Source organism: Myripristis murdjan, chromosome 17 (genome assembly GCF_902150065.1).
Source record: "Myripristis murdjan chromosome 17, fMyrMur1.1, whole genome shotgun sequence".
Classification (NCBI taxonomy): Eukaryota; Metazoa; Chordata; class Actinopteri; order Holocentriformes; family Holocentridae; genus Myripristis; species Myripristis murdjan.
The window spans coordinates 31,102,637-31,130,541 of NC_043996.1; the positions used below are offsets into that span (position 1 = coordinate 31,102,637).

Sequence of the window (27,905 nt, forward strand, 5' to 3'; positions counted from 1 at the left end):
TGGAGGGATTCAGGCCGTTTTTTAACAAATGGAGAGAATTTTAAGTTGCTTGGCATAAAAAAATCTGCCGGTGAGATGAGATAATCCCACTTGTTTCAACGCTAATCAACATATTTCCCAAAATTTTCTTGAATCAAGAGTCATTTTCTTGATCCCGGTGGCAGATCTGCCTCATTCTGCCTTGTTCCAACAGATTTCTACTAAAGGCCTGACACAAGTGAACCTGCACTGGAAACATGGGATTTTTTCTCTTTTTATTACTCAACACTGAGGCTAAATGGCTCGTTAAGATGAGAGATTTTTGTGGTGAATAATATATTAATATATAATAATAACTTTTGTGCTGGTTTGTGTTGACTTTTTAATTTGGCCACCTCCTGCACATCGCCATCTGTCAGATGCTTGCTGGGCTGCCTCTCTAACGGCCAGGCGGCCAGCGCAGTCCCTTTATATTCCTAAAAATAATCTTCTGAAGAGCAGCATTCACACACTGATAGCGTTAAAATGATTTGCTGAGCAGCGTGTTAGCAGTGGAAGCGGGCCAGCACAAAGGGTCAAAGCCCACATACCGCATCATTCACCCCGGCCTGGAAGCTGCATGTTAATTATCTAACACCTTAAATCTCCCTCAGCAGAAGCCAAACACAATAAGGAAGAATAATGAAGCCATGAGTAATACATCTGAGCGCTGATGAAACTTGGTGTTATTAGTTAGAACAGTTATTACCCTGCATCTGTGCTTGGAGCTGGAAACCAAGTCCAGCTCTGACACGAAAACAAGGAGGAATTATGACCAACACACCGATACCGATATCTGATACCTTCCTACACAAAACAGCCGATGCTGATGTGCATTTTTGTACGAATGAGAGTACAAATGTGGCCACTGACACAGTGAAGCTCAAGGCAGGGCGGCACACAAGCATTATACTGATATTATGTGGTGTGACTGGAGAGATTTTGGATATAATGATGTGGTATAAATGTCTGTTCCTGGTTTTAAAGTTGCAACAAGTCATTTTCTGACCACTAGAGGGCATCAAGAGCACAACCTCCATTTGTAAACCCACAAAGCCACTCCTCCCCTCCAGGTTAGAGCACTTGAAAAAATGGAAACTAAAGGAAAAAATGTTGGACACGGGGCATACAACTGACTCTCATGAGGCTCCTGATGGATTATTTTGTCTCTGAGCTTCAATTTGAAAATGCAGTGAAGCTGCAGACTTTCAGCTACAAGGTGGCGCTGCTTTGAATGAACTTTTACTGTGGCTCCACAGGCAGTTGCATGACTGATTTGAAATGTGGAAGCTTCTCTAAATGTGGAAGCTTTTCTAAAAGCTTCATTCAAACCTTTTAGAGAAGCTCTGTATGAAGTTGCAGAGGTGAGGGGGGAAAGTGAAGCGGGCGATGCAGAAATTTAGAAAGTTAAAGCTACAAAATCACAGCAGGCTGGCTGCAAACTGTGCGGAGGAAATTGTTTTTTTTTTTTAATTTGACTACTTAAAGGCTGCATTACAGTGAAGGGATGCAGTTTTCTGAGCTTATTAGACTGTAGTAGCTGTTGTGTTATTTGCTCGATCATCACATCCACATAACTAAGACCCGTGCCCGGAGCTTGTTAAACTTTTCAAACAGGTCAATCTCAAAATGTATTTTTAACAAGAGTCCATGTTGATAATTTGACAGTTGTATTTAGCAACACTGACTAAATATCAGTAAAAATGATATTGGAGTCAAACCAAAATTGCTCTTTAAAGCTGATATCAGCTGATCCAGGTAGTCTGCTGATATATTGATGGATCTCTGGAAATTATCATCAGCCATACTGCCGCCTCTAGCTTTTCTAGGTTTTAAACCATAACAAATATAGCTGGCAGGTAAAATAAGGGAAGCAGAAGGTCAATTTTAGGATCTATTTCCCACCTCAGCTGTAAGTAGGGATGTGCTCTTCGGTGATGTGTGACGTGTGGCGACCTCACACAGCCTCAGATATTTATAGATATACATGCTCGTGATTTTGAGATTCGTCACGGATTCTGATTTAGCAAAGCAAAACTTGAAGGTTGCTGCAGATATCCGTTCAAAACCCTCCTCTACGGGTTCCACTGCCGCCTCCGATTTTAATCAGAGAAGACAGAAATGACAACAAGAAGAGAAAAGCAAAATCTTACAACAAATAAATGGCCTCTAAAATGACTGTTTGACTGTTTCAGTGGCATCAGAAGCATCACGGGTTGCACAGAATTAAAGTCACATTTCAAACTCACTTCACATCTCCAAATAATATCAGTCCCATGCAAATCAGCCTGGAGTCGGCGTGCCTGGGCTTAACGTGCCCTTGTTACCCTCTGCGATCCCCGGAGGAAAGTCTGAAACTCTTCAGCGCGGCACTGTGGCACCGTCATGCCAAGCGACTCATACCTGGAAACCTGTGCATTCTTAAGTGCAACTTGAGGTAAATGAAACAGGACGGCATCATTCCCGAGCACACTGAGGCCCGAGGCAACCGGCCTCCGGGGACGTGGGGAGGTTGGAGGCACATTACGGCTGTCTTGGTTCAAAAAAACAAACAAACAAACAAAAAAGCCATAAAGGAATTTGCTTCTTTGAAAAAATGGAAGAAAAGATGTAGGGAGGGGAAAATGGATGAACGGCGTCAACAGTGAACAGCTGAATTTGCTCTGGTGTTTGGAGAAGCTGCGCTCGGGAGGAAGAAACAGAGTTCGTCCCAAAGGTTTCATGAAAAACTGAAATCATCAGGAGAATGAGAACATGAAAAGGCCGGGCAGCGATTCACTGCAGAAATTAGGGTTTTCCATGCGGACGTGGAAAACAAGAGCGTCTGTGGGGAGGCCACTCTCTGGAAAAGGGCTTGAACACCACAGCGTCGCTCACGCTGACGGTGTAATCTGATCCCTGAGCCTCGTCCAAGTGACCGGGGTGTGTTTGATCCGCCCGTCTCTCCAGCCCATTGGGGCGGGACGGGTTTATTCAGGGTTTTGTTATGTTTTCATGAAGCAGCAGCACATGGTGGCACTTTGAGTCTTCTTCTTGTTGTTGTTGTTGTGGATCTCGTGCCGACTGCAGCAAAATCTGAATCTAGAACAGGATGCAAAGACGTTTGATGGAGATTTGATCCATGTAACGAAAACAAAATATCACAACCTCACTTTCTAAAATGCAGCATCAACATATTTTGATGTCTCCCTCTGGTGAAAAAAAAAAAATTCAAGAGAAAAGACAGTGGCAGTGATTTGAAGGTTTCAGCGATGAGGCTGAAGGCGGCAGTGTACCTGGAGGAGACCGCGCTTTTACTGTTTTTAGTTTTAACATTTCCAACCCGAATCCACAGGCGACCGTCACAGCCTCTTTAGACAACACAGACACGACCAACAGCAAATATAAGAAGGACACCATGACCACAAAATTAATGATAAAGCAAATATTTATGTGGGGAAAAAAAAAAATCAACAAAAAGAGGTTGAAGATGGCGGCAAAACTGAACAAAATGACGAGGAAGGGACAGATTTCACAATAAAACCATAAACATTCACTGAGCTGATTTTTTTTTTTTTTTTTAAGTTATTAGCTCCACACTGAGAGCAGCTGTGGTCTAGTTTATGGTCTCGTAAAACGATATTTAACAGGACGGCTGGTCAGACTAAATGAAACCATTAACATACTTCATATCTGCCTTCTTGACAGACGGTGAAGACAACACACAAAAATAAAACTCCTGATGAGGAAATGGAACAGACTTGACCCCATTCTTTCTTTTACACTAAATCAGATTCCCATTGGTTATCACAGCTGTCAGTCAACTATCATGGCTATCCAGTCACCTAGCAACTGGTACAAACCTACGTCCATAACACTTAATCCCAACCACAGGGAAACACCAGCAGAGGGGGAAGAGATAAAAACTCACTGCTGGATTTAATTTTTCAAGCCTCATTTGTGGGACGTGAAAATAAATCAACACGCTGGACCGTCACACACAAACTGCACTTTAATTAATGTTCATTTTTGGTGAATTTCTATGTTTCCATGTCTTCTACCCCTCTGTTTGCAGTCTGCATCTGGAAACGGGACACTTGGAGAGCCGGGTGATCCCCAAAAGAGACGGGGAATCAGGATCGGCCTGAACACCTCTGCTGAGGCTTTGCTGCATTCAAGGAAGCGATGTGAGTTATGTTCGACACAAAGCGGTGATGCAGTCGCTGTATCTGAGGCACAAGTGGCTTTACACAAGAAGCACATCACCGTTTCCAGCAGCCTGACTCATCAGGATGTGTTCCAGTGGTGCCGGTCGCTGCTCGCTCGCTCACTTCATCTCATCACGTCCACAAGCCGCAGCGTCAGAGCCGTGATTCAGCCCAGAATATCCGTCTGTCTCTGTGTGGATATTTCTGCGACACCGCTGTACCCACAGTCACAGTGAAGTGCACCTCGAGGGAATCACTGCTATATTAACACCATAATGCCACCACTAAATAACACCAAAGGGCCTCGGCGGTCATTATGTCACTTATGGCCTCCCGATACACCTTCATGCAAGCCGTTTTTCTCCGGAGCTAAGTGCTTTTTGACAGCGGGTCATAAATGGACCGGCTCATCAGGACAGAGGCGAGGCTTTCAGGCCAAATCCCAGCAGAGCGGCTCACATCCGACACACAACCGTCCCAATTTACAGCGGAGGAATGCACAGCGTTGGTGCGAGCGAACAAAGCGCACCAGAAAACAGCAACAATAACCTGTAACGTGATGTAAAACTGAGGGAGACGCCATGTTCACACTGGAGAGGAAAACTGAAGCCTGCTTAGTCGAACTGTGCTACTGTGATGTTAGGAAGTGTCCTCTGAATGTCTTCTGAAGGCTGGACGTGTCTTCAACACACCGTGCGTCTGTTTGTATGAAATTATGAATGAAAACAGACCGCTATTGCTTACATGCAAAATTATCTTGCTCATGTTCCAACTCTTGTGCTCATGTTTTTAGCCCCGTTGGTTGATAAAATTGTTTTTATCCAATTTGGGTGTGAACAAAAGTTTATTTCAAAAACAGACTGGAGTAAAAGAACTTTTTATACAAAAATTCCCGAAAAATTAGGCAAAAAAAAAAAAAAAAAAAAAAAAAAAAAAAATCTTAGCAAAAGTTACACAAAAATTACCAGAAAATTAGCAAAAATAATGAAAAAAAATTATTAAAAAATAAATAATCTAAAATTAATTTACAAGAAAATAATATAATAATTATTACAATTCAATTATAAGAAAATCACTTGAAAATTAACACAAAATTGTTGAAAAAAATGTGCATCTATCTATGTACAGTTTATATCTGTGTGTATATTTATGTCTCTAACACAACACAACGTGACATGACGACGGGCTCTCGGTTTTCATTTTGGATCGGTCACTTCAGGAAGGGAGATTTCATCTTCATCATCATCATCATGAGCATCTTTATTTATTCAGGAAGGGCAAACTGAGGGCCAGGTCCTTTTTGAGAGACACCCTGATGACAGGACATATTTCCCGGCAGTGACCGCGTCCTGACGGCAGAATTTAATTTGGACGAGCCGGGATGACCCATGAAATCTGAGTTGAGTTTTCTGCTTTCTGACTGCGGCTTTAAATAATCAATCAGTCCAAACTCAAGCAGCAGGTGGGAGTTCACCTGCTCCACAGCGTCGCCGTGGCCCCGAGCCAGCTCCTGGATGAACACATGAACACAGTCGTGTCGAGGCTGGCAGAGCTGACAGCGGCGTTGACGTTCCCTCTGATGAGCAGAGCTGACTGCAGGCTCTCCAGCCTCCGATGTGGCAGGATAAAGGCCCACAACACCGACTCCATCAGGTTTTATGTTCCGCAGCGATGAGGATCCACATCATTCAGCCCATAATGGCTCTTTTCTCCCCGATTTGTCATGCACGGAGCACAGGGGTGAAAAACCCACCTTTGCTCTGCTAATTCCTGCCCATGGGAGTCGACTCGAACATCAGAGGCGCTGACAAACACCAGATGTAGGTTAATTACTGATAGATAGCTTGAGAAAAAAAAAACAGTGGGGGCGCTTGTTTATTAGGCCAGAGGGATTTAATTTCCCCGAACACGCAGGCCAAGAGCGCCTGACTCGACAAAACCTCGATGATACCGGAGCTCTGCTGAAACGTGGACGTGGCACATCATCACCGCATCATCATATTCAGTCTTAAAGTCCAACAGGAGGCTGAGACGCCCTCGCTTCTGTCAATGTCACTTAACTTTCTTCAAGAGTCTCCTCACAACCAGAGACAGCAGCTTTGAATCAAACTCATCTCCCCGGTGCTTCCTGTCTTGTTTCATTCTGGATTTCAGTCCCAAGCTGAATCGTCTTGGAGAAAGTGAAACCATCTCACTGGGTGAAAATGAGATTTAACCCCTTACTGTTCTGGTGAATGGAAAAACTGTCATGTCTGTTTCCAGCGGGGTCCCTTGACCTCTGACCTCCAGATGTGTGAATGAAAATGGGTTCTCTCCCCTTTGCAGACACGCCCACCTTCTGCTAATCCCATGCAGTTTGGGCCCCAAAGCCTGCAGTCCACATGTGTTCTTGTGGCCTGTTGTAAAATGGTGTGTGTGTGCAGACTGGGGCCTAAACAGTCTTGGAGCTGCATCAGTTGGCTTTGACTGGAAAGCTGAGACTGGACGTCGCTGTAGAAAATGACCTCTAGTGACCTCAAGGAAAATCACATCCTCAAACTTCACACACACAAACTAGAGAGCGAGGTCCTTCAGAGGAGCTCTGCTTCTCCAGGTCGACTGACAATAAGGGTGACTTTCTGACACATTTCCACAACAGAAAGCTCAACGCCAGAAAACGCAAATCCTGCAGAAATCTCCAAATGTCAAAAGTTTCTGACACCAAATCAAAGCCTGAATTTTTCTGTGGCGTTCCTCAAGGTCTTGGTGTCCTAATGTGGGATTTGGGAGGGATTTTTCAAGCGTTCAAAATTGGTGGTGGTCCAATATTGCACTTTTTTTTCTGGGCATTTCTGCTTTATTCAACAGTGACAGTGGAGATGGGACAGGCAGGGGAGAGAGAGGGGGTGACATGAAGGAAATGGCCTGGGGTGAGATTCGAACCAGGAACTCAGCCTGAACAAATGGTCCGCGCTCTACCAGGTGATCCACCAGGGCACCCCCTTTAAATCTGTTTAACAAAGACTATCAACACAAAAACTGCTGCAACACCTTATGACACATGACTGAACATGGGAATGGCTTCATGCTTCCATCATAATGTTCTAACCCTCATACACTCTGAATCAATAAAAAACCAAAACACAGTGTTTACTACAGATTTATGACCAGAGTAACTTGACACACAGAGCTGAGCTGCATCTCAAATTAATCTCCAGCTTCCCAGCTTTCAGATGATGTTTACTGTTTCTATTTAGCTTCTACTGTTGACCTTTGACCCCCCACCGAAGCCCCCCTGCCCCTCCCAATTAAATGGGTCTATGAAAGGGCCGGGATGGTCAGGGGTTCAATTATGAGATTCAAGTTTCATGTGCAAACGTCAAGATACAATAAAAACACGACACAACACAACTCCTAACACACACACACACACACACACACACACACACACACACACACACACACCGGTAAAACACTTAAAGACGCTGAGTGTCATTCCACCGCACGACCACAACCACAGACGCCATTAATATTTGTGGAGCCGTTTCTCCGCCCGGTGCCATAAACAGCCTCCACTCAGAGAGCCTGCAGATCAATAAACCATGTCCTTTGTTTTATTTAATTTTTTATTTTTATGCACTGCGGTCATGTGTAGGAATCTAGATCCACCGCTGCCCACCTCAAAGCAGGACGCTACACACACATCCTGATCATGTGTGTGCACAAATCTAGGTATAATTGATTTTTTTGGTAACTCCATTGTCCTGGTAACACCAAGGTTATTATAGTTTTTCATTTTTCATTTTTTTTTTATTATTTCTGATTTGTTTCAATTTTTTAGTTTAGTTGTCATTTGTTTTTAAAGTAGGTTTGCTGGTTTAATTTAATAATTTTTTTTTTTTTTTTTTTTGAGAAAGCTTAGAATAAATTGAAGAAGTAAAACTGGCTGGTTTGCACGAGCAGTGACAGCCACCATGGCCGAACAGACAAAGAAAAGAGAAAGTAAACCTCCACAGGAAACAGGAAGCCCAAGCCCCGCCCGCCCGGTTTGATTGACAGGCGACCTCAGGAGGAGCGGTGCAGGAACACCATAGCGATGGGCGCTTAGCAACAAAGATGGAGATGAAATAAAATACTGAGGATGCTGAGGATCACCACTTTATGGAGGCACTCAGAGCAGACGTTCAGATGCAGATCATCAGCTGACGTGCGTGTGTGTGCGTGTGCGTGTGTGTGTGTGTGTGTGTGTGTGTGTGTGGTGCAGCTGTATGTATTATTGATGCCACAGGCTCTGAATCCTCCCACTAAAGCGATGATGAAGCAACATGATGACTAACGCCGGCCGTCCTCACAGGAGCCTCCTTCCCTCTCCCTGTAATCCTCTGTGTGTGCGCTTCCATGCCTTCATCACGCCACGACTCGTCGCCATGACGACATCACGCCTGTGTGAAGCCGCTCATTTCCAGTAATGTGTTGTCATGTCTGCCTCCAAAACGTTCTACGTGTTTGTGATTTTAATTATGTAATGAAGTCAGTGATCTATCATCATGAATTTACTTTCATTTTGAAACCCACGAGCCCATGGGCAGGCTTTTATTCTGAAAGGTTTTACCCAAACCTCTGAGCAAAATTTATTTCTTTTTATTTTGAATTTTTTGGGGGAGGAAGTTTTTTTTTTTTTTTTTTGCTGTAATTAATTTTTCCTTTTTTCTAAAATTTTTTTGGTAATTATTTGTAATTTTTGGTAATTTTTTTTTATATATATCATTTTAATAATATAAATAACCATTAATAATAATTATAATAATTTCAAGGTACTTTTCTTTTTTGTTTGTTTATTTTTTTATCTAATTGTCTGGTCATTTTATGATACTTGTCTTGTTATTTTTAATTTATTTATTTCTATTTTTTTTTTTAAAGAGAAGAGTATTAGATTTTACCAATAACTTCACCAGAATTGAAAAAAATTGCGGTTTGTTGACGTGACGTATCAGTCAGGGTGATGTATGATTTATTTTACTACCTGAAGGTGCCTGAAGCCTCTCACAGGCCGTTTCTGTAGATATTAAAGGGGCGTGCATACTTCCCGCTGATGAATTACTAAAACCTGCCACAGCCGTGAGTTTGATTCACTGTTTTCCCTCCTGCTTCACCGTTACCTATCATTCACTCTCATGGCCGCCACGCAGGATTTCCAGGAAAAAATCACCTCGGTGACGGATCTGCCGGCCGTACGGTAACAGGCTGCGAGTGACGGAGTGCAGGATGCAGGACGGCTGCGTTTGTGCCGGCCGGATTTAATTTGCCGAGCTCCTTCAGCCGTGCAGGTGACAAGCGCTGGCAAGGTCTGGATTTAAGTGAAGAGAGTGTGTTGGGGCCATAACAGGGAAAAAAAATACAAAGCTGGGGGAGGGAGGGATAATATTCAGAGAAAAAAAACTAAGAATTTCTGGGATTAAAGTCGTACAATTTGCAAGAAATTTGTACGTTTTTTTAATGTAAATTTACGACTTTAATCTCAGAGAATATGCGTTTTTTTCCCTCATAAATTTACAAATTTAAGCTAGGAAATTTTAAGTTTTTTTCTTGGAATATCAACTCCCCATCCTACTCCCTTTTTTCTCCCCTCCGTGGCCCTAATATGCCGTTATAACTTTCATGGCTTCAAAGGTCATAAATTTCACTCGACACATGAATTATCCTCAGTTCTACCCAGAGCAGATCCCAAGCAGAGACTCTCTTTAATGACACTGGTCAAGTTTTGGACCAGTGTTATTAAGGCCACTGTTTAATCTCATTACTGAAACAACAAGTCCAGCTGATCCACGACGCCACGATCCATGACGGCTTTACTGGGGATTTCTCTTTAATTGGAGCAGGTTTACGTTAAACCCCCAAACGACCTGCTGGCTGATGTCGTTCAGAGCCTGTGGACAAACTCAGGAATCCACTGGTGCCAAGCAGGTCATGCTAGGCTGTTGGTAAGCAGGACAAATATCGCTGCAAAGCTAGGCTAAATTTTGGCAAGGGGAAAATCTGGCTTGGTCATTTCCAGTGGCGTCCCTTGACCTCTGACCTCCAGCTGTGTGAATGAAAATGGGTTCTCTGGGCAGCCACGGCTCTCCCCTTTGCAGACACACCCACCTTCTGCTAATGCCATGCAGTTTGGGCCACAAAGCCTGCACAGTCCAGAAAAATCATGCAGTCCAGAAAAACATATTTCTGTTCCTCAAGGTCTTCGTGTCCTAATGTGGTATTTTGGAGAGATTTTTAACCATTTTTATCAATTCTCCAGTGGTCAAAAATGGTTCAATTTGGCACAAAATCTGCGTAACAAAGAGTATCAACCTAAAAACTGAACTTCTCGCACATAATTGAGCCTGGGAATGGCTTCATATACCACCATTATAATGTTAATAACACTCAGACACTCTAAATGTACCTAATGTGCAACCAAGACATCTCATGTACAACTTAAAACAGAAACCAGGGCTTTTAATGAAAATTTATGGGGAAGTTATCAATTTTATGGAGACTGTACACTCTGTTAATGTTGTAGCTTTCAGTTACTGGATACTAAAACCTTCATTTTTCAATTTGCTGCCAACCCAAAGGCAGGGTGGGGGTGTTGTGTGGGAATGTTTAAGGATATATGATTGTCTTCTGTATTCTATATTTTCATTATTTCCCAAAGGTGAAGCCATTTGGCACTGTGACACAGCAATAATAGTACTGTATCCATTCTATAATTTGAAATTTGCAAATAAGAAAAGTAAAGATAACCACCACAACTGCTGCTGTGTTTTTTTCCAGGCTGTGACGCTGAAGTTTAAAAGTCTTTTGGCATTAAGCTCGGTTAACTTCCTGCAAAGGGCTAATGTGCGACGCTCTTCCCACTGTCGTGCTCTGAGACTAAATGGCTGTCTGCTCCTGTGCAAAGTGCTGGCGAGTGCTATTTAGAGTTACTAATTGCTAATGAGTGTTCACGGCCTCTAATGAGCCGCATGCAGAGTCTCCGGTCCCAAACTCCGTCTGCATCTGTTTCATCTCGCTCTCGTTTGATCTGCCGCGGGCGCCGGACTCCCACCTCGACGCCGGCAAAACGCTGCAAAGCCTTTCAAGCCGGAAAAGTCACATGACCCTGTTTGCTGTTGAGACTGAAGGCGAGCTGCACCTGTGACGGCGCGTCCGATCGGCGCGGCCGTGCCTTCACCTCCGAAGATTGTTTTTCCCCTCTCGCTGCCGAAAGGTCAGACTTTTAACAAACGTTTCACAGGATATCAGCAAACGAAAAGTGGCTTTACAACCGAATCCGACCGAGATCTCGTTCGTGTTTGTGATCTTTCTGTCTCAACCTCCTCCGTTGATTCTACAAGGAGGCTGTCAGGCTCTACTTCACTCTACTTGTGATTTATTAAGCACATTTGTTTCCCCACCAGGATTTCCTCACAACACAAACCAAGGACAAAGCAAAGACGCTAAACCACAGGAAACACATCTGTAGGCGTTGCACATTTGAATAAATATTTAGTAAATATACCAAAGCGCAGGATGTGATGCTGCTGTGATGAACGCTGACATGAAATCCTGACGTCGTACGACACAAACCTCCTTTCCTACACCTTCTCTTTCTGCTGTGGCTGAGCCTTGAGAGTCTGCTGTGATTTTAAGGCGGTTAATCGTGTGTTTTGATGGATTCAGCCAGTAACTTGCTGAGGCTTGAGGTAAATTATGCACACAGCAGGTTTTTTTTTTTTTTTTTTTTTTTTTTTTTTTAACAGCGCAAAAAATAGCTTTTGTGGTCTCAGCAGAATCAGAGCAAATTGGAAGTTAACTGAAACCTCGTCAGGATATTGTCAGATTTCACTGATTCAGTCAGGATTGTTTTCTCAGCAACAATCAAATGTAAATTAAATTAAATTAAATTAAATGAGGCGCTGCTGAACAACATGAGGGGAAAACTGAGCTGAGGTCTGAATGTGTGCACTGTTTACATCACATCACAAACCCCGACAGGCATTCTGTGTGGTATGTCTTGCAATGCGGTAAGATTAAATAAATTATGCTTGACACTTTTACACACAAAGCTAAAACCGTCTTAATCCAGTTGGATTCATGCACAAGTACAAGTTTAAACTGTGCATAACCTGTGACCGTGTCGTTGGAAAAACTGGCTCCCAGTGGCTCCCAGTGGCTGTGCTGGCGTTATTGTCTATCCACATGTCTGTTACTGCTAAAGGTCCAGAGGCCATGATGTGACACAAACAAGCAAAATAAATGTCAGCTCTATAAACACAAAGACTGATTTATGATTGAGTCAACTTAGCAGACGACATCAGAATGAAATGACTAAAACAGGACTAGAGCTGTTCATCACACTAATGAAAGACTCATTTTAAAAAAAAAAAACTTAATTATACCAGAACTATTCTGAATGAGCTTCAGAGAATGTCTTTGTTAACCTTCATGAGGAACCATTTCTGGTTCCTCAAAGAACTTTTGTTTTCATTTTGGATGAGTTTCTGCACCTTTGGGGATTCTTTGAAGAACTGTTTAAAAAAAATAAAGGAATTTCCTTTAGAACCGTTTAAAGAAATGGTTCTTTAAAGCACCGTGGGCTGAAAAGGTCTTTGTGGGATCGGAAATACTTCTTCTGCAGCCCCTTAATGAAGAACTATTTTCAGCTCCAGCTGTCATCTTTTTATGTTTCTGTGAGTGAGAAACTCAGATAGTTTCGGGGGTTTGTGATCCCAGTGGTGAGTGTGCAGCGGAAAGTTTTCACTTTGAAAGTCCAAATCTGAGCAGTGAGGGCCAGGAGGAGAAATAAAAGCCAGCAGACCAAATCAAACACTGGCTGGAGGTGTTGAGAGCAGATCTTTCATGAAGTTGGACGTTGCAGATGTTTCAGCACCACGGACAGCGACCACAGCCAGACACCGGCACAGGAAACACACAGCTAACACCGACACCACCACGAGCACAAACTCATGTTTATATATTATAAATCTGAATTTTGGTGCACTTTTTTAAGAAGTACACAAAGAAGAATCTGTGGTCCTCATAGTGCAAGAGAGCTCCACATGAACATCCAAAAGAGGTCCGTTCAAGACCAATCAGCTGTGTATTCCTGCAAATATCTTTAAATACATTTGTTTTTAAAAAAATAAATAAATAAAAAGGTTGCAGTGTTTGTATAGTATTAGTAGCCAAAGTATTTATATTTCCACATCCTCATCCAATCCAGTCCAGCTGTTGTGCCATAAAGTTTCCTCTCCTGCTGCCTGTAATGCTCAGCTTGTCTTGTTGTCACGGTAACAGAGGTGTTCATTCACTTCTATGTTTGGCATTGAGCTCATAGTTAGTGCTGCACTTTACTGACAGCTGTTTCCACTATTCTGTCCGCATCATTTTGTACAAATACGGGAGGACAAAAAACTAGAAACCCCTCTCAGTATAATGCAGTCCAGTAGCAGACCTCTGCAAACTACAACCTCAGGAATAAACACAGAATTAAAGTGGCACATTCTCCACAATGTCAACACAAACTGAACATTATAAACTTTGTTACAAGGTGGTAACGTGGACACTGAGTGTGTGTGTCTGTATCTGTGTATGTAATTCAAACAGCATTTAAACTGTTTAATGTTCACTTCTGTTGTTGTTTCTGTTTCACACTTTGCTTTGGCAAAATAACGGCTGGCTCCCCTGCCAATAAAGCCCCTTTGAATTCAATTGGGGGAGAGAGTGAGAGAGAGAGAGAGAGAGAGAGAGAGAGAGAGAGAGAGAGAGAGAGAGAGAGAGGGAGGGAGGTGAGTTTTACAGGCGTCCATTCTGCGAAGAGGAATACTTTTTTTAAAGAGGAGCTCTGGTTTGTGTGGATGCCAAGTCGAGGCCAAAGTTCACCACTGATCTGCCATGAAAACTGCTGACACCCCTCTCTCTCTCTCTCTCTCTCTCTCTCTCTCTCGCTCTCTCTCTCTCTTCTCCTATTTCACTCTGACTCTACCTCTATCTGTCTCTCTATCTGTCTCTCTCTCTCTCTGCCTCTCCCACGTGTTCACTCTCACTGACTCTCAGCCTCCAGTGTGGATCTGGTTTCACTCTCTCTTTCTCTTTCTCTTTCTCTCTCCTCTGTTGTCATAGTAACCGACATTTCATTACTACTTCGGCGCTGCTTTAAGACTCGACATTAAATTTTACAGACATTCGATACTTTGTCCACCTGTTTTCTGCAACCTGATGAGGACGAATCAAACCTCTGCGCCTCATGCCGGCACTGATAAGCCTCAAAATGAAACCAGACACTTTTCAGTCAAACGTTTTCATGTCAAATATTCACAAAAAGCATTTAAGCAGAGGAGGTGAATGCTCCTGAGGCATCTCTAACTTCGTTTCTTTTGAGAACTGAGTGGCGTTCATCTTTCTGTCCCACATCGTAACACAGTGGGCTGTCCTGCACAGTCTGCCTTTAATACCTTTAATGGGAAAAGCAAATACAAAAAGGCTTGAAAAGTGAATGCAGCACGCAACTTCAATACGTTATAAAATGTATTATTATAATTATTATTAGTAGTAGCTATATTCCGTGTTTCACAGGCTCATCAGACTGCACCCAGAAGACTTTTTTTTTAATTTAAGACAATCTGTTGAACACACTTCGTCCAGAGTTGATGATGGAAGTCACTCAAGAAGAGACCACCTCACTGCTGCTCAGCTGTGGACCAGGCAGCAGCAACAACAAGGTCGGCTGGTTTGATCTGAGGAAACATCACGACGAGCAGCATCAGCCTGGGTGTTGTATTTTGGGACGTTATTTGCACGCAGCCCGTCGTTCGAGCCCCATCCGGCTGATGGGACGTTTGTGATGCAGCTCTGAAACCCTGCAGAGACACGTCGTCGCTCCTACTCCTGACAGGTGATTGCAGCAAAAAAAAAAAAAAAAAGAAAAAAATGCAACGGTGTCAAACAGCTGCAAAAACACGGCAACAAGGTCCCAGGAGTCCAGTGGGGCTGCTGAACTGGATCCCAGCGCTCCTGAACTGGATGACCAAACGGTGCCAGGAGCCAAACACGGAGCTGGTTTTGCTCACGGAGCCGACTGAGACGGACAAGCGGCCGGCGGCGAAACCCCGGAGGAGCTTCCTCGGCCGTCAGCTTCACGTCTCTTACATCTTCATCCACCCCCCCGACCCCCCTCTGCCACGCCCCCCTCCTCTGGCCGGCTCGAGTGCATCCTCATCTGTGGAGGAAGAGGATGACTAACTCTCCCCCCGCCATCATCACACATAACTGAAGTGCCCTTGAGCAAGTCACTTAACCCAGCTGCTGTGATGAAGCTCAAAGGTGTGAATGTGTCGCTGCCCCTCTGTGGAGTGTGTGTATTTTTATCATCATCATCCTCGTGTGTTTTCTCGCTCATGAGCCTTCAGATAAGAGCTACATCAAGGATGTTTATGATTATTCATCATTATTGTGTGTGTGTGTGTGTGTGTGTTCCTCCTGCCGTCGTGTGATGACTTTGTGTTTCCTGAGGTTTGCAGCGTTGCTCGGTGTGGAGCGGAGCGGCACGACACCGAGACAGGAAGTGCAAACACGATCAGCTTACACACACACACACACACACACACACACACACACGCCGCATCCCAATCGATCACTACGGCGACTGTCATACTAAATCAATTCATGTCGACCTCACGTAACCCTGCAGCTTCCTGCTCGATGACATCATCAGTACGGGACGGAGGACATGGCGCGTGGCGGCTTGAACCTTTTCCGGTGGATTTGGTCGTTTTTTTTAATTTTGAAAAATAAATGTAAAATAAAATGTTGAAAAATAAAGAAAAATGTGATCAGGAAGATCAACAAGAGCAAAACATCATCATTTAACTCTGAAACCCAGACCGCCAGGCACGGGCTTTTACTTTGAAAGGTTTCATTTCACTCTTATCAAAATCTGTTAAAACTTTATATGTTTTTTTTTTCCCAGTAATTTTCTAACGCTATTTCACAGTTTCTTGTGATTTCAATTAAAAGATATAGTAATTATAAATAGCTTTCTTGTTTTTTGTTTTTGTTTTTGATTTTGTTGTTGTTGCTGTGTGTGTGTGTGTGTGTGTGTGTGTGCGCGCACGTGAGAACTGCGGAAATGTCAGTGGATGGACGGGGATTAGTGCTACCGATAATCTCCCAATAAAATGTGTGTAATCCCACAGCTAAAGTACCATTGTTTTAGATAAAGGAGAAGAACAGGATGCTGACTAAACTGTATATTTAATTATTATCATTTTTACTATTATGATCATTTTTTCATTGACATGATTTCCAATGATTGCTGTGTCTGTTAAGTTTCTTTCTGACTGAGGCTGCCGGGTTATTGGGAGTTTACCGGATGTTTCCTTGTCAATGTTTATTTTGTCTGTATAAAACGAACAAAAGCTAATAAATATAATACTGAAGAAAAAAAAAAGAAACCAGGTTATTGAGTAACCAGGTTACAGCAGGAAATTGGGTTTTTACATGTTAGCTTTCTCTGAATTCTCAAAAATAAATAAATAAATAAATAAAAAATACGCACGCTCCCCTATAATCGGGTATATTTTCATCAGAGACATCAAATCAAAAAAGTGTGTGTTCACTGTGAGTTTATCCTGTCAGTTTCCTTACCGGCTCTCTTTTCCTGCACATGATCTCAAATTAAAAAAAAACGTCAGAGTAAAGGTTGGTAAAGGTTTCCACGGTCCAGCGATCAGGTTTTTCTCCTGCAGAAATCCACCTGTGCTGACCGGCTTCCTCTTAATCCCTTAACCTGATCATGGAAACCGGCTTTCTGTTTGCACGGCGCTTCACAAATCAGATCATTTCCCGTACGCGGAAAATAACCAGATTACTAGAGTGAATGTAAACACAGTGAGTGTAATATGTAATTATGGCTCTTTTTTTAATTTGAGAAGCAAACAGAACAGAGAACAAAACCCACCACCAGACTAAAAGCGATCAGATGTTGAATCCGCAGCGTCTCAGCGAGCCGGGACTGGATCCCTTCATGTTTCCACGTCATCATGAAAAAGGGCTGCATTTTTCTACATCAAAACTCCCTGCTTGTCTCGCTGCAGCCCATATGGAGCAGACATATTGCTGCCTGCATACGAGAGTGTGTGTGAGAGCGTGTGAGAGTGTGTGGTCGCACACACGACACACATGGACGTGTTGGGGATGACTCAGTGTTTCTGAGCACGCCAGGCTCAGCTGATCAGGCAGCAGCCGAGTCAATAAGCCGAGCTGCTCTGAAAAGCTGCTGCGTCAGGGGACGGCCTCTGTTTACTACCGCCGTGCGTCCCAGCGCGGGGTTCGGGGACCACCACGGGGCCCCGGAGGAGGCTTCAGACGGCCCCCGGCACAATGAGCAAGAGTTCAGTGCCTCATTCAAAGCGGAACAAGCGCTAAACCCATTTCCTTCATCTAATTACCAGCCTGTTTCAGTCACGCCGACACATAATCTGAACATGTGGCAGCTTTTATCTCCAGCCCCTCAAACTTCAGTCAGAATTAAATCACTGAGAAACAATTAAGTGTTCAAACAATCAAGGTATTTTAGTGATAATTAAGACATTTCCGCTGTTGGATTGGAGGCACACATCTTCATCACTGAGCCAAACCATCAGCAGCAGCGTGAGCCGTCGTTTCAGGACAATCCAGACGTTCACTTCACGAAATGTGGCTTTTAAATTCTCAGTTCTACAAAACCCAGCGAGCGTAGACACAAAGAAACTTCCTGAACCCAGAAAGATGAATTACACGATACGACAACATCTGTAAACCTCTGTGTGTCTGCGATTTGTGCCACATTTTGAACAACATGGAAAATGAAAAGTACAGTGGGCGGGGCCATATAATTCCCTCCTTCCTATGCGATACGTCCATGGTAACATACATGGTCACACACACACACACACACACACACACACACACACACACACACACAGACACTCACCGACACCACAAGCAGACGAAAATGCAAAACTCGATTTTAAACCTGCACCTTCTCCAGCTCTGTGAGATTTGTCTCCCTCTTGTGGCAGTAAATTAAACGCTGCTCGAAAACAAAAAAAACATTAAAAGTTGCTTCGAGAAATGCCTTTTCAAGTGGCTGTGACTTCAATAATCAATTTCCAGCAAAATAGCAAGTCATGTAAAATGCATCAGCAAAAGTCGATGCGTCACCAGCAGCTTTATAATGTGATGTTCTATCATTGGCTGACATGTTTGATTGACCATAATGAACAATCGTTTACGTGTCAAAGCTCCGTGAGGTAGCTTTGAGTTTGCAGTACCAACGTGTGATACTCCACATCTCCATGAGACAGAAAGACCGAGACAAAGACAAATCTTCGTACAAAAATAGTTAAAAAGCCTTTGATCAAGAGGCTGCGTCATTTTTAAAATATTACAAACAGACGGGATGGAACGAGGCCTCAAACTGATGCAAAGAAACATGTTGTTTTTGTGTGAAAACCTCAAACATGTGGGTGATTTTCACCTCTTAACTTTAGTCGGTGAGTTACCTGCTCTTCATGTATGAGCTGAGAAGCTCCTCTGACCCCTCAGGCTTCTGAAAGCCCCCCAAACCCACGACACACGAGGCACTAACTCAACCCTGCACTGTGGTCAGCATGGCAGCAGGCCCACAGTCGTCCCTGAAAGCTGATCTTTGGCAGATGGAAGGTTTACGCCCAACAGAGACAAAACACCAAACAGCGCAGCGTGAGCTCTGAGCTCAATGCTAAAACTTGATGACTGCAGAGCTGGCCTCTTCACTGACACACTGGGGAAAAGAAAAAAAAAAACAGTGAAAGTGGTTGTTGAATACCAGAAGATGTACTGGCTATACTGCGGACAACAACAACAAGTTATTTCCCTGTCCTGTGGTGTCAGGTGGCCTCACATCAGCATCAGGTTTTCTCTGAACTAACCTCAGAATCACAGTGTCCATCACACAGAAGCAAAGCAATTTATAAAAAAAAAAAAAAAAACTGTTGTGCAGCTTTGTGGGGATTTAAAGGTTGAGGATTATGAAATATGGGCTGAAAATATTAATTACTGGCTGTGTAATTAAGTTACAACCCGGCTGGATTCTGCATTAGTGGAGTAAAAATGGGCTGAGGAAAATGTGACTGACTGGCTGTTCCCTCACTCCGACCCAGACTTTATGGAAACGCATCAACTGGGAGTAATAATGAGGTAAAGGGTGGGTTCTGTTAATTACCATCTGCTTCTATTAACTCGACAAGATTCCGCGTTATTGTGGTGGCCTTCACTGCCGCGCTGCAAATTGTTGGGAGCAGAATGGAGTTTGGGCTGGTTAAAAATGCGGCTGAGAAAAATGCATAACCCAGATTCAGGCTCCCACTATTAATTTCCCAGTGCATTATTAGGTTACCACCTAACTGAGTTCCACATTAGCCCGGGCACTGGCTCTCATTAATGGACTGCAAGACTGGAGCGAAATGGGCAGACAGTCCAGTCACTGAGAGACCCTCAGCTGAGCCAGCCCTCCTCCCAGGGAGCGGACTCTGAACTCCGCAGCTGCTTCATCACCAATAACCCATAAATAAAAGAAAAAGAAAAAGAAACAGACGTGCGGGAAAACTTGTAAAAGCGCGTTCATGTACTCACACAAACGCGTGGTAGAGCAGCGCCCATCCCCTCGGCCGCTCCAGCGCATCGTAGATCAGATTCTGGATCTTCCTCTTGCGGATGTTATTCCTCTTGACCGGTCGGGTGTAGCCCAGCGGGGTTTTGGCCAGCAGCCCGATGCCCTGAGAGCCCCTCTTGAAGTCCTCCCGGCCCGAGGCCACCAGCAGCAGGGCCCCATCCTTGTCCGGCCCGCCGGTCCCTTGGTCCAAGTCCCCGGGAAGAGGAGGAGCAGCGCCGGGCTTCTTGTCCTTCTGCTCCTCCGAGCCGCTAGCGACAGTCCTGGACCTGAGTCCCATGGTCAGTGCTGGATGCCCGGTGTGAGCAGCATGCCATGATCCGGGCGCTGGATCCGGGAGCCTTCAGCCGTGGGTCATTTAAGGATGTGGCCCCCGGCGCGAAGGGAGGTGCTGGACAGTCTGACTGGAGGAGAGAGAGAGAGAGAGAGAGAGAGAGAGAGAGAGAGAGAGAGAGAGAGAGAGAGAGAGAGAGAGAGAGAGAGAGAGAGAGAGAGAGGACGTTGACATCCCTCACTCTGGCAGATAAACACCCCTTCCCAACCATCTGCATCTATCTCACTCCGAGTGGAAAAATAACACCTTCGGTAAATCCTATGATCATTTCTTGTGGATGCTGCGCAAATATCACAGGCAAGCCGCCCGCCCATTGTTATGTGAGCATCTCAGCGGCACCACGGGAGGTAAAAATATCACAAAGTCCGATAAACTCAGTGCTGAGCGGCAGAGACGCGCCCCGCATCCCTACACGAATATCATGGGAATATAGGATGTTTTTTTTTTTTTTTCTTTTTTTTTTCTCGGGTGTGCGCGACACGAGGCGAGAAACGGCGTCTGGCCGGGCGATGCTGATCAAACTGCAGCCAACTGATCAGGCAAATTATCTGAATCCCGCAAATGCAAAGCAACAATTGCCCCACCTGGCACCCGTCGCCCCTTCCACTCCCTTCCCAACACCAACACACACACACACACACACACACACACACACAGGAGACAAAGAGCTGGGATTACGCTGCATCTCCATCACCAAACCAGCACCAAAAGAGAAAATGACACCTACAAACATGGAAGAAGGAATAAGGCAGAAAAACAGCGGAAAGTGTCCGCTGGTGTCGGGGTGAAATCACGGAGCCCTACCAGCGGCGTCGGCCGTGCATGCTCCGTGTCTCCGGGCTCCCAGCCTCCATCCACCTGCACAGGAAGCGGCGCTGAGGCGGCGGAGGGCGGAGACGGAGGCTGGAGAGGCGATGATGCTGCGTGAAGGAGGTCGATACTGAGACTGAAGCGCAACACGGAGGCAACAAGGAGAAGGCACAGGCTCCGGCTTTCATCAGCAGCCACGCAGACGCGACGTGCGCGCGAACACACACACACACACACACACACACACACACACACACACACACACACACACACACACAAGACATGCAGGCACGCACACACAGTGACATGCATATGGGCACGCAGGCAGATGTAGACAGCCGCGCAAACAAATGGAGACGTACAGGCCTGCACGCACGCACGCACGCACGCAATCACAGATTGTGTAAATATGCACATATGCACGCGCACATAAACACATACATGTATAAGAACTGACACAGACACACACACACACACACACACACACACTTGTGCAATAATACTAAACATAGAAATGCACACGCACAAAGACGCACACGGGCGCGCGCGCACACCCATACGCATTCTTACGCAAACAATCGATGCACAAACAGACGCACGCGTACAGACACATGCAAACATGCACACACAGACACACACATACACACACATGTATAAGCTAGGCAAAGAGGCGGAAATGCACAAGCAAGCCGACACACACACACACACACACACACACACACACCACAAGTTTTTCAGTGAGTTCTCTGAAAAAGTCAGGGCGCTCCTGGGCGCGCGCCCCCGGCGGAGCGGTAAATAGGTTACTGACACGACATGGAAAAGTGATGCTTTAACATTTAGGCCAACATCAGTGAGCTGGAGTGTGTTCTCCCTGTGGCTCACAGGCTCACACACACACACACACACACACACACACACACACACACTGAGGAGCTGCTCATTTAGACAGTCATTTATTTATTAACTTAAATATAGTCTGCTTACTGTAACAGAGCACAGTGATCCTACTGTACGTTTAAAAAAGGGGACAAACCTGACTTTTTTTTTTTTTTTTTTAGATCTATCTATCTAAAAAAAAAAAAAAATCACATCTCATATCTTTTTTCCTTAGGTTAGCCCTTATTGTATATTTTTAGTTTTTAGTCTTTATCCAGAATTTCCCTGGTTGGGATCAATAAAGTATATCTATCTATCTATCTATCTATCTATCTATCTATCTATCTATCCATCTAAACATTTATACTGTCACCAAATCAACCACCAAAATGCCATAAAGGACACTGGTGCCACTTTAAATTCACGGTTAAGCACCACAGACTGTGTTCGTCCCTATAGGAGAGTTAGAGCTTTATTATGGTGATCCCACAGGACAAAAAACATAAAATGCAATATGGTCTCTAAACACACCACAGTAATGGTCAGGTCCTGTGCAGTACAGTGCAGTGGACCACACACACACACACACTGAAGTCCCTGCACTCAGATTATTGATCCCCCTCAGGTGATCTGCAACATGACTGTCCTCTCCGGTGCATCATTTACCTGCCAACGTGCTGACTTGCACCTTGTGGGGGTTTTTCTTTACATTTCAGAGGCTGACAGTGTTTGTGGAGTGAAACGCCGCCCGCCTGCTCCGCGCTCGGTGCAGGTCATCGGTGAGCGAAGAGCAGGCGTCTTTGCATTGAATATCAATGGAATCAAATCCCACCGCATAAACATAAACATAATCAGTGGCCTCTGAGTGGAGTCACCTCGCGTGACCCCGCTGTGCCCAACACTGCAGCACACACCTGCATCCGGCGTCATGTGAAACACTGATGTGCACATAGATTCAGTCTGTTACAGTCATAAAACCGGACAGGGCAGGGCAGAGAGAGAAATATTCAAACTTTATGAATATCAGCTGAACGGGGAACATGTGCTGACTCAGATTCAGTGATTCTCTGTTTAATGCCCTCATGTATAAATACACTGAATAAACTCTATGAATGCAACATGTGCTCATAGTGACACACATGCTCCGGTTTGATTCAGCATCCGAATGATCAATTTCCATCAAAATCCAAAAGTTAAGTTGATTAATGACAGTACACACACACACACACACACACACACACACACACACACACACACAGCCTGCGATCATAAAAACCCACATTAACCTGCAGCTCAGAGAGAACAGCTGGTGCATCACAGCGAGTCGAAACATTACATTTACACTCCGAATCGCTTTATCTGAAGGAGATTCCTGCAAATAAATTGAATTATAAAACAGAAAATAAAAAATGTAAAATAAAATAGTGAATGAAATGAATGAGGCAAGAATGAAATGTGGATCTGGGCCAGCAGAAACACCTTTCTGACACACGTCTGTTGTGCACCTGTAGCCACGTCTGTGTAGCTGTATCTGTGTAACATCCAGACTCTGTGTGTGTGTGTGTGTGTGTGTGTGTGTGTGTGTGCGTGTGTGTGTGTGTTTTGTGCTGAGAGCCTCTGCCTCTCCTGGTGCAAACACAGTGAGGCTGCACAGCTGTGTTGGTTTGTTACCTGATTAGTTGAGCTGACCCGTCCCCAACAGGTTGACTGCCCCCTTGTGGCGTGGTGTACTATTACCCCCAAAATATAAACAGCCCTGCGTTCCAGTACCCATACTACCATACTATTTAGTATGCAAAAAAAAGAATTACCCGGCATTCCAAATCGCATATTTATACTTTTTACTTTTAGTATGTACTGCAGCTGCCCTTACAAAGTATGTAGTTTAGTATGAAATATGCATACTAATTATTTTTTTTCCCTACTAAATAGTGTGGTAGTATGAGTATTGGAATGCAGGGAAAGTATGTCCCAATACATAGTATGTCAGATGCAGTATGCCAAGAGTACCAGGATGTTCTACTACATCCAGTCAGATTTCACAGTCTGCATGTCAGCATGCTGCTCTGGCCATTCTGACCCACAATCCTTTGCGAAGCGGACGTTACATCGCACTGACTGAGTTGCGTGTACAGGCCACGCCCACATACGGACGACAACAAAACACACATATCGCACAAAACTCACTCAGGTACAGCAGAAGTGACAGGAAGACAAGATGAGAAATATGACAGAGGACAGCGCAGTATGAAACAGCACCGCCATTTTGACAACAACATTCAAATGTGGCGGTACGGACGGCGGAGGAAGTGAGCGAGAGGGTCGGAGCTCAGGGACGATGTATGTAGTGTGTCCCAATAGTATGCATACGCATGCATACTGCATACTACACTGCATACTTTGTAAGGGCAGCTGCAGTACATACTAAAAGTATAAAGTAGAAGTATGAGATTTGGAGCGCAGGGATGGTCTTTCATACATGAAACCAAAAACTCCAACAATCCACATTCTACCCACAATGCACTGTGTTTTGGGTCGCGTACAGCATTAGGATGGACAATACTCGTTGCACCAAACACATTGGGACTCTGTCGCCCCCTGTAGACCACGTCACGTCACTGCGCCTTCATAACGCCGTGCTGTTTCACGCCTCGGCGACGCACACCGTGACCCCGACACGCCTCCCCCTGGTGGCCCGGCGGGTCCATTACACGCTCTGCCTTGACCCTGAGCTGTCTCGTGCAGCTTTAACATGGACAATAATTTCATTATAATCAGTTTAACTTTAATAGAAGCGATCATTTCTCATTTTTCAGCTTTCTGTGCCAACACCTGTGTGCAGACAGCGTCAGAGTGTCAGTTTCTCCTCACGTTGCTTCTGCTCTGCCTCCGTCATGATGAGCGGTGTGTGTTCTCTAACATGCCTTTCACTGTGTTCATTCAGACTGAGTTTTATTTTCCAAGCCAGCAGCTCTTATGATTTTTTCTTTGCAGGAGCTTAAAGCTGAACTGTTGAACTTCCTTTAAAGTGGCGTGTCGAGACGGCGAGCGCCACACACGCGTGATGTCGAATCCCGAGCAGCTTTGAAGTCTCCGCTCGTCTCCCACGGTGTCGGAGAAAGTGAAATAAATGAAAAAATAAATGAATAAATAAATGAATGTGAGGAGTTTCAGTTCAAAATAAAAGGCCCCCCGTGGAGGAAACCTCACTCGAGCTCGAACGTTTTTCAGAGGAGCTGGATTTCAGATTCAACAGGAGACGTTTGCTGATGTGACGGTTCCACATGGTTTAATCAGAAATAACGTGGAAATAAAGAGTGTGTCGGTATGAGATCCTTCCATTTTGGATTTGCTCGGTGTTTTTTTTTTTTTTTTTTTTTTTTTTTTTTTTTTTGAAGGTTGCAGCAAAAATAACTTGATCGTGATGTAAATACACACATTAATATCAACCCAGCAGAACAACATCGTGTTCGTACAGCACAAGGCTTTTCATACAACAGATGAACCTAGATTCAAAACTCTATAAACAGCCACACACACACACACACACACACACACACACACACACACACAGATGTAAATACACACAAATACATACAAACACATAACAGAAACAAATGCATGCACACATAATCAAACACACACACACACACACACACTCACAATCTGATGCTATCCAGGAGGAGGAAGTCCTCTGTATGACACACACACACACACACACACACACACACACACACACACACACACACACAGGGTTTACCCAGAATAGCACTGACTAATCTAAAAATAGATTGATTGCCGGGCTCAGTGGCCTTTAGTATTTCGGCGGGATCGTTGGCGGTGGGCGGATTTGACTAATTATCTGGATGAAAAATGGCGCTCGAGCCTCTAATTGAAAAAGCAATAATTTGACTCAGGCCGCCCGTCGCTCGGCGAGCATGTCCTCCTCCCGGCCGCAGGACCTGCTGCTGCAGCCGGAGGACGACCAGCACGCCTCTGCTCATGAGCTTTAGTCTGTTTTTTTTTTTTTTTATTTAGTCATAAACCAGTTTTAACATCAGGCAGAAACTGGTGGTCAGGGTTTTGTGATGATCTTCTGTGAAGACCGACTCTGATGGACCTGGAACGCAGATTAAATTCCTTTTTCTTTGGGAATGACTCTCCTCCTGACCTTTTCACCCTCTCACTGTTTCCTCAGAAACAAGACAAACCGCCGCAGAGAGGACGCCTTCATCGAGCCGGGACGTCCCGCTCTCTGCTCTGATCCTGTGGGCCTCAGACTTTTGTCAATATTTGTTCAGCCATGTTCCCCAAGACCAGACCAGATCAGACCAGACCGGACCGGACCGGACCGGACCGGACCAGACCAGACCTGACCAGACCATACCAGAGCCAGACCAGACCAGACCATACCAGACCAGACCAGACCAGACCAGACCAGAGCCAAAACAGACCAGAGCCAAACCAGACCAGACCAGACCATACCAGACCAGACCAGACCAGAGCCAAAACAGACCAGAGCCAAACCAGACCAGACCAGACCAGACCAGACCAGACCAGACCAGAGCCAAACCAGACCAGACCAGACCAGACCAGACCAGAGCCAGACCAGACCAGAGCAGACCAGACCAGACCAGAGCCAAACCAGACCAGACCAGACCAGACCGGACCAGAGCCAGACCAGACCAGAGCAGACCAGAGCAGACCAGAGCAGACCAGAGCCAGACCAGACCAGAGCAGACCAGAGCAGACCAGACCGGACCAGAGCCAGACCAGACCAGACCAGACCAGACCAGACCAGACCAGACCAGACCAGAGCTAAACCGGACCAGAGCAGACCAGAGCAGACCAGACCAGACCAGAGCTAAACCGGACCAGACCAGAGCAGACCAGACCAGAGCAGACCAGACCAGAGCAGACCAGACCAGACCAGAGCCAAACCAGACCAGACCAGACCAGACCAGACCAGAGCCAGACCAGACCAGAGCAGACCAGAGCAGACCAGACCAGAGCAGACCAGAGCAGACCAGACCGGACCAGAGCCAGACCAGACCAGACCAGACCAGACCAGACCAGACCAGACCAGACCAGAGCTAAACCGGACCAGAGCAGACCAGAGCAGACCAGAGCCAAACCAGACCAGACCAGACCAGACCAGACCAGACCAGACCAGACCAGACCAGAGCTAAACCGGACCAGACCAGAGCAGACCAGACCAGAGCAGACCAGACCAGACCAGACCAGACCAGACCAGACCAGACCAGACCAGAGCAGACCAGACCAGACCAGACCAGACCAGACCAGACCAGACCAGACCAGACCAGACCAGACCAGACCAGAGCAGATCTCCAGTCCAGCTCCATCAGTGTGAAACAACAACCTGATGCTGAGCAGATTCTCTTGTTTCTGTTTCTGCTGCTTCTTCTTCTCTTCTTCCTCCTTGTTTCCAGCTGCATCGCTGCTACGCTTCAACCACTGATCCACTTTCTGGATTTTTTTTTTGTTGTTGTTTTTTTTTTTTTTGTCTGTCTCATCCTCCTGCTCAAAGTGAACAAACGTCCTCGCTCGACGACCACGGCAGCAGATTTAAAGCACAAACACACATCTGACACCTTCAGGAGAGGGAGAACTGAAGATAACTAACATTTATATTTTTGATTGAATTTGTTATAGCCCAGGCTAATTATTTTAGCAATTATGCAATTTAAAAAAAAATCTCATGCACCACCTGCAGTACTCTGACATACCCCTAGCGGGACACGTACCCCAGGAGGAATTGATGAATTTAACTTTAAGGATTTTTTTCTTTTTTTTTTTTTTTTTTTCGGGAAGTTAGAAAAAGAAGGAAACGTTTGCCGATGATGTTTGTCTGGTAATTTGATCAGAGCTCGGCTGCACCAACTTGTTTGCTCCAAACTTAAGAAGAGAAAAATGAACCTTTGAACAAAATGCGTCTGTGGTTTGTTGTGCATAGATTCTGCACGGCTCG

The 27,905-nt window shown here is 45.0% G+C and overlaps 1 protein-coding gene across 1 annotated transcript in view; it reads right to left on the minus strand.

The window, feature by feature from the left end:
- Positions 1-20,176, minus strand: part of kcnq3 (potassium voltage-gated channel, KQT-like subfamily, member 3) — a 135,754-nt gene extending 115,578 nt beyond the window's left edge. The window contains exon 1 of the mRNA XM_030074565.1: positions 19,860-20,176. Within this exon, the coding sequence (XP_029930425.1) occupies positions 19,860-20,176 (317 nt within the window). The remainder of the gene's footprint in view (positions 1-19,859) is intronic.
- Positions 20,177-27,905: the final 7,729 nt, after the last annotated feature.